Here is an 8471-nt window from a genome sequence, read left to right as displayed (position 1 = left end):
TACAAGCTATTTTCTTCCTTGTTTGTTTCCTTGGAGACCCTCCTGACAGTCTTTCCCATCATAACTGCTTTTATTATTATTATTATTGTTATTATTGCTGTATAAATTGGTTTTATTAGCAGCAGTTCCTGAGAGTTTGCCAAAAACATCTCATCGTTATTTATTTATTTATTTTAAGCAACAACAAAAAAAACAACTAAAAAGAAGTTCCTTCACAAATGATTTCTATCAGGGGGAAGAAAAAATCACCGTCGTTTAATTTTGCACGCTGCGTATAATTCTCACTGTAAATATGAATAAAAGAACACGGTCCTCTCACATCGCATGAGTCATACCTAGCAACAGGACGCAACACACTCCGTGCTTCACACACACACACACACAACACATCTACTTGATTGCGTTCTGAAACAGAACGGCGATCAGCTTTTATATGTGTGTTTATTGATGATATCGGTCTGTAAGATCGGCACGGTTGGAAAAATGTTCCCAGTGCTGTGGTGTTAAAGGAAAACTCCACGCTGAAACACCTGACCTGTGTTTATACTGCAGTATTATATTAGTGATGTGTTGTCTCGGTGACTACGTTTACATGGACGGCAGTAATCTAATTACTGACCTTATTCTGATTAAGGTGTTTACATGAGTCGCTTTTAGAATACTCCTTTCATGTTCCTGTTTTGCGTGTTACAGAACATAGATGGATTAACGGCACACGTCATTACGTCACTGGACCACGCCGTCCGACGTTCCCTCCAGAATTTCACGTATCGACGTACAGTTGGTCTTCGTTATGGGACCGTATACAGTTTTGGGTGTTTTTATTTTGAATTTTACGAAAGCTTCAAGTGCGTTTAATTATTTGTCGTGCTGTACGTGCAAATAGACGCCCGCTTGAAGCCGTGGGCTGCGTCCCAAACTGCGTACTTACCGTCTATATAGTAGCTCAGATACATGTATTTCACCTACTATGTAGTAGGTAAGTACACGGTTCGGGACGCAGCCGTGCTCTCGTTTGCCATAAAACGGTCGAGCGCTGCCGTGTGTGTACGCGTCCTGTCGCAGAATGCGGTGAAAACTCCCACACGACGTTAATAGTGTGATTAAGGTGTGTACATGTCTGTAACGCACGTCGATAATGCGACTAAAACAGGAGTACTCCACACGTCTTAATTCCATTTGTGTTTACTTCCAGTATGACTTTAATCAGATTAAGGTCATCAGTAATCGCTGTTTACATGCTAGTTTCTTAATCAGAGTATCGTCTTAATCAGGTTAATATCGGATTATTGTTGTCCATGTAAACGTACTGAGTGTTGTCTCAGACTTAAAGGATAGCGGTCACATTTCGACGGCTCGGCTAGTTAGCGACCTACAAAGTTCCACCACGTCACGAAGTGACCTCTTACACCACGACGCGAACAGTTTTCTCCTTATTACAGCACGACGGGCCCTACATGTACGTTCTTTTAAATCTGTTTGAAGTTACATTTCGTGAGACAAGTTCTCACTTGTGCGTGTATATAGCGGCTACGGTATAAACAGTCGTTCCCTGGAATCCCCTTCTCTTGAACTAATATAACAAAAAGAACGTAGCTTGACACAACCGAAAAGCGACGACGCCACGGGAGTCTAGAGAGCAAGATTGGGTGGTGGGAGGGGCACTGACACTGTAGACTCCTTCCTAAACTGTTAAACTTACAGAAAATGCTAGATCGTTCAAATAAATAAACCCCACGGTACGATTCCGCACAGCGTCCGTATTCCAGTATTGTGGTAGTAATACGATGTTTTTTTTTCCCACTGGATCTAATAGCAGATTCTCGTATCGTTCTTCACGAGATGAGTAACCGTCTGACTCGGAGCACCACGCGTTACACAGAAGATGCAGGAAAGTTTGAAACATGTCCTTGTAGGAAAACGCCCTTGCGCCGGCTGAGCACGGGACAAAGCAACGTCTCGAGTAATTGGATTTGATAGATAAGGAATCCAACTCCGTTCCTACTGCAGGTGAGATAGCAAATCTGTTTAGTGTGTCGTTTTAATTACCCAGGGTTCCTAACGCTGAGAGACTCATTTAAAGAATTCTGATTCTTACACGAAGGTTCTTCATGCGGATTCTGCCAAAAGAGCTAATGAGTCACGGCCATTACAGTATGTAGGAGTTAAATTTTTAAATAAATAACAAACTGTAACGGAAGAGTACTGCTAAACAACATTGAATGAACAGCGGAAGGGGGGTTATTCCACTGAATAACATGCTAACATAACGTTAAACCCACTGACAGGTGACGTGAATAACGTTGATTATCTCGTTACAGTGGCACCTGTTGAAGGTGGGATTTATTATGCAGAAAGTAAACAGTTCTCGAAGTTGACGTGTTGGAAGCAGGAAAAATGGGCGAGAGTAAAGATCTGAGAGACTTTGACGAGGGCCAGATTGTGACGGCGAGACGACTGGGTCTGAGCGTCTCCAAAACAGCAGGTCTTGTGGGGTGTTCCCAGTATGCAGAGGTTAGTACCTACCAAACGTGGTCCAAGGAAGGACAAGCGGTGAACCGTCGACAGGGTCACGGCCGCCTAAAATTCACTGGGGTGCGAAGTCTAGCCCGTCTGGTCCCATCCAACAGAAGAGCTACTGTAGCACAAACTGCTGAAAAGTTTAACGCTGGTTCTGATAGAAAGGAGTCAGAACACACCGTGCATCACGGCTTGATGCGTACAGATCTGCGTAGCTGCAGAGCGCCCATGCTGACCCCCTGTACACCTCCAAAAGCTCCTACCATGGGCATCAGAACCGGACCATGGAGCAATGGAAGAAGGTCGCCTGGTCTGATGAATCACGTTTTCTTTTAGGCCGTGTGTAAGGTGTGTGTGTGTGCGTCGCTTACCTGGGGAAGAGAAGGCACCAGGATGCACTATGGGAAGAAGGAAAGCTGGTGGAGGAAGTGTGATGCTCTGTGCAATGTTCGACAGGGAAACCTTGGGTCCTGGCATTCATGTGGATCTTACTTTTTGACGTAGCACCTACCTAAACAAGTACACCCGGTATTCCCTAATAGCAGTGGATCTTTCAGCAGGATATTTCGCCCTGAGACGCTGCGGTTCAGGAACGGTTTGAGGAACATGAAAGAGTTCAAAGTGTTGACTCGGCCTCCGAATTCCTCAGATCTCGATCCGATCGAGCGTCTGTAGGACGTTCCGATCAAACAAGTCCGATCCACGGAGGTACCACCACGCAACTTACAGGACTTAAAGGACCTGCTGCTAAGGTCTTGGTGCCGGATCCCACAGCACACCTTCAGGGAGACATGTGGAGTCCGTGCCTCGACGGATCAGAGCTGTTTTGGTGGCACAAGCAAGGGGGACCTACACAATATTAGGTGGGTGGTTTTAATGTTATGGCTGATCGGTGTAACTTTTAAGGAAATTAATTTTTTTGGTGTTTAAATTAGAGAGGCACTTTCTCGATCCTGGTCCTGGAGCACCTCCATCTTGCACATGCTGGTGTTTTTAACCTACGCTTTTCATTTAGATCAGTGTTTTTGTAGCCAGGGGCCTCTTTAACTGTAAAATAAGAAATATAATTTAAATATTACACTCATTATTAAGAAGTGTACAGTAATATCATCGCTTAAAAAAAAAATTTTTGCCCTGAACTTTCCACTAAAACAACACAAAGCGGATTACAAAGCGGATATTGTTTTTAGGCGACTTGTTTTTAAGTTATCTGACTTCAATTCACGTGAACAGTCAAATAGACTAACCACTGTTCGCAATAAAAATAGAATAAAACAAGTTTTATAATGGTGGTTTGTACTTTAATGTAACAACAACAAAAAAAACTAGATCACAGACCCCATCAGTTAACCTGGAAGCAGGAAAACACCATAACGTGTATTTTACTGCGATCCCCTCCTGTACAAATTTTTAAAAATAAAAAAACAACAACAAACAAACAAACAAACAAACGTATCAAACACGTGGCATGACGACGTTTCCACATGGGTGTTTTGGGATGTTAGGTGTTGGTGTTGTTGCTGGTGTTGACCACAAGAGGGCGCTAGTGCAATTTTATTAACAGGCTCACCTGCTTGTCTAAAAACAAGGACGTGATCTCACACAGCTATTCGGACTTGTTATAAAATAGTAACATTCTATACAGAAAAATAACGTTTATTTAATTATTATTTATTTTTTAATTGGGTACATATAATTAAAGCTTATTTATAATATAGCTAATGTGCTCTAAATATAGTTTAAGGTTTAAAAAGAAAAGAAATACATGCATCGCGTTTGAAAATGCCAGAACGTCGTCACACGTGGAAACTCACACGTGGAAACGTAAACACGTGTGAATCACGTGATAAAGTTGCCCAAGAAGGGCAATGCAAAATTAGGCGAAAAGTGTTTGTTATTAAATATTTTTAAATGAAATCAATTTTTAAAACCATTTGAACGTTATAAACACCGGACGTTTGTTTGTTTGTTTGTTTGTTTGTACGCGAAACGTTAAACGCTTCGTTGCAGTGGAAACAAACAAACAAACACCTGTCTCCTTCTCCACCGGCTCCGTAAGCTCCTCCCACCAAGCGCCAATAGGAGGGCCAACAACGCCATTATGTAAATGACTTCCCGAGTCAGACACCGCCTTCGGCACCCGATTGGACACCGCCGGGCCTCGGGTTATGTAAATGAGGTTGCGCCCCGCCCCCTGCACCTGATTCGGGAGTATTTGATGGCGCTGTAGAGGCGCTGTGGAAGTTTTTCCGCCTGGGTGGAGGATATGCGTGTGTGTCGGAGTGCGCTGTGAGGATTTAACCTGCTGCGGGGGATTTCGGCTTTTCCGTTACATTCTCCTTCTTGTGGTGGAAAACAGGTCCAAGATGCCGCGCTCGTTCCTCGTCAAAAAGCACTTCAACTCCGCCAAGAAGCCGAACTACAGCGAGCTGGACTGTCCGGCAGGTAAGCAGAACCCAGCGGAGCTTCAGCACCGACTTTCAGAACTTTTGCTTGAACTCCTCTCACAGTCTTCTACAAGTAGCTTAAAACACACACACACGCACGCACGCGCGCGCGCTAGTCACGTGATCTGTCAGGATCAGATTTAGGCTTGTGCTACAGAGGAAAACCATTAAAGGGTCCACGTGGAACCCTGCAACATGGTGGGAACAGTTTAAAGAACCTTTAAGAGTGTGCACAGTGGCTACTAAACTACTGTAGTATGTTTCCGTGTGGCTGTGGTACACTCAAAGCGTCCCTTTTTTAATACCTGTCTTTCCCCAGGAAGCCTAATGCAGCTTTAAAATGATTTCAGACACATGTCTAGGTAAAAGATGTGTATTAATGGTACACTTGAGGGTACCACTAGCAACAGCGAAAGGTACTCCCCCCATATATACGAAGTTAAGAACGTGTACTCATCCAACAAACTCTTTAAGGAACTATTAAAGAACCAACTGGTGTTTAATACATATATTCACCCGTAAGAATGTTTTTAGAGTAACGCTTTAAAGGTGCACCACATGCACGTGTTTGTTTATTTTTATCATTTTAAAGGTACCATACGACTGCCAAGTCATGGTACTGCTTAGGACATTTCTGTAATGCAGCAAACGTGTCTGTGGACAGGAGGAAACGGCTTCGTGCTGGTGCAGGGAGGAAATGTGAGACAGGTGTTATATGATTTATCGTTATTGGTTGCTGACGCACACGTTTTGCGGTTTGCAGCGTTCGTGTCTCAGCAGCTCCTCAAAAGCCTGGTGATGCCCGTGATCCCGCAGCCCGAGGTGTTGAGCCCGGTGATGTACAGTCCGATCACCATGTGGACGGCGAGCGAGTCTCCGCTGTCACCGCTTCCCACTGACCTCTCGCCCGTGTCGGGATACCCGTCGCCCAAAGACAGCCACGAGATCCCGAGGAGCGACGAGGACGAGCACGAGCACGAGCAGCCGGCCTCCATCACCATCACCACCACCACCAGCAGCAGCAGCAGCGGCAACTCGGACGTGGCGGAAAAGTTCCACTGCGCCCTGTGCCACAAGTCGTACTCCACGTACGCGGGCCTGCTCAAGCACAAGCAGCTGCACTGTGACGTGCACGCACGCAAGGCCTTCAGCTGCAAGTACTGCGAGAAGGAGTACGTGAGCCTCGGCGCGCTCAAAATGCACATACGGACACACACGCTGCCGTGCGTCTGCAAGCTGTGCGGCAAGGCTTTCTCACGCCCGTGGCTTCTACAGGGACACATCCGCACTCACACAGGTGAGTTAGAAGGAAACGCACACATGCATACACACAGTGTGTCGATTCGACACGTAGAGACTCGAACGTGTTAATTATCTCTCGCACCTTGGTGTGTGTGTGTGTGTGTGTGTCTATACTTTTTTTTTTTTTTTTAATAAATAATTGGATGCTCAAAACTAATTAAAGGTAAACCTGATTCGTAGTACAAGATTCATATGTACAAGTGACCAGGTCACAGTACAGAACCTTTTTTATTTTTATTTCTGCATGCAGCACAACAGTAACTGTTTCGCACCTTGTGTCCGTGTTTGTTTGTTTGTTTGTTTGTTTGTTTTTCTTTCCACTTTCTGACTCCAGTGTGTGTGGTTCATTTTCAGGCGAGAAGCCGTTCTCGTGTTCCCACTGCAGCCGGGCGTTCGCCGACAGATCCAACCTCAGGGCCCACCTGCAGACGCACTCGGACGTGAAGAAGTACCAGTGCAAGAACTGCTCGAAAACCTTCTCCAGAATGTCTCTCCTGCACAAGCACGAGGAGTCGGGATGCTGCGTCGCCCACTGACCCCCATCCCAAATCCTCCCTCCCCCTCCCCCTTGGTTAGGGGGGGGGACTGCTCTGGAAAATTCACGGTGCCTTTTTTTAAAAAAAAAAAAAAACATTGCAATTTCCGCACACAGTATTCTTAATTCCAGGGGCGCGTGTGACCGAGTGTTCATTTTTTTTTTTCTTCTCTCTCTCTTAAATCATGCGCTCCGTCATGTGCTTCCAATTTGTAAACAGTATTCCGACTGTTTTTTGGGCTTTTTTTTAAAAAAAAAAAAAAAGAAAAGAAAAAAGAAACAAATCCTTTTGTGTACTGTAAGAAAATGTTTACTGCTCCGTACTATCATAAGAACAGGAAACCTGCTCCTCCAGGACTTGAGCGATAACCAAAGCCAATTTATTATTATTATTATTATTATTATTATTATTATTATCCATTCGTGGATATTTACCGGGATGGCGATGAACTTGTTCGTGCTGTTCTGCTCAACAGCAGGTGTATGATCAAAAGACCAAAGACTCAAGGACCACAAGCCATCGTCGTAGAGGGAACAAGTGCAAAGTATTTCACCTGCGAACGCAGCGATCTACCACCAAGTGCTTTCTTTTTCTCAGAGACCCCCCCCCCCCCCCCCCCCCGCAATCGATTATTAGTTTTTTTGATACATTATTTGAATGTATGTGTGACTGAAATGATTGTATATTGTTCGTACGTATGCATTTAAGCCAATAGATGACGGTTTTTGTGCCTTTTTTTTATACGCTCTATGGAAAAAAAAAAATAAAAAAAAGCTTCCTGTTGGTATTTTTTAAACCATCGTCTGTTCTTAATGAGTCCCGAGAACGCAGTCGGTGCAGGTGTCGGAAGCATGGTGGCGAGTCGTGTATTAACGGCATGCCTGATGTAGGCGTTTTGAATACCTCTGAAAAGTGTGGCCAAGTCGAAGCGACGGAACGTTTCAGGCGCTGTGTTTGAACTTGGCGTCACAATGCGAGTGCTTGTGCGCTTGTTGCTACAGCAGTCATTTGACTCACTGAGCGTTCACCTGATTCATGAAAGGTGGAGATGTTCCGCTCATTTTTCCAGCCCCGGTTCCCTCGTATGACTAAGCGGCGGAGAATAATCGGGATACGTGCGCTGGCTGACTCCAGAAGGCGTTCCGACTAATCAGGGAAATGAATCAAATTGATTCAAGCGAGTCAAATCTCCTAGGAGACTAATCGGGAGAACGCTGATACGCGTAAAATTGCATATTTTTTGAGTATGGAAGTGTAAAAACATTTTCGGAAAAAGACAACCTGCTCTTTGTGAACCTGTTCCAAGACCCCCCTCCCACCCCAAAAAATGTCACACTTCCTCCCGATGTAGCTCTCTCACTTCCCTGCCATTTGCTCTAAGCGCGCCTGGCCCATCAGGACATCCTGTGCCGAGTGAAAGTCCTGATGATTCGATTAATACACTAGCATGTGCTCTCGGTCATGGAGTCGGATCTCATGACTTGATCTGAATAGCGCCTTTCATACGGCCGGTGCACGGGCTACGAAATGCGTTCCTGCGCTTCTATTCTAACGCCCAGATGAGTGTGAATGAGCATTTTGACTGCGCTGCTATGAATGAACACTTGTCTCGTCGCCTCTGGGGGATGAACATTTTAAACAGACGTGTACTTAAAGGCGCGTGACT

The 8471-nt window shown here is 45.0% G+C and overlaps 1 protein-coding gene across 1 annotated transcript; it reads left to right on the top strand.

Annotated features, from left to right (window-relative positions):
• The first annotated feature begins 4738 nt into the window (after positions 1-4738).
• On the top strand, positions 4739-7601 carry snai2 (snail family zinc finger 2). Its single transcript, XM_017479424.3, has 3 exons — positions 4739-4965; positions 5731-6264; positions 6624-7601. Exons 1-3 carry the CDS (start codon positions 4887-4889, stop codon positions 6803-6805), a joined length of 795 nt encoding a protein of 264 aa, XP_017334913.1. The 5' UTR covers positions 4739-4886; the 3' UTR covers positions 6806-7601.
• The last annotated feature ends 870 nt before the right edge of the window (positions 7602-8471 follow it).

The sequence above is a fragment of the Ictalurus punctatus genome, chromosome 1 (assembly GCF_001660625.3).
Source record: "Ictalurus punctatus breed USDA103 chromosome 1, Coco_2.0, whole genome shotgun sequence".
NCBI lineage: Eukaryota > Metazoa > Chordata > Actinopteri > Siluriformes > Ictaluridae > Ictalurus > Ictalurus punctatus.
This window is presented reverse-complemented; position numbering and strand designations above follow the sequence as displayed.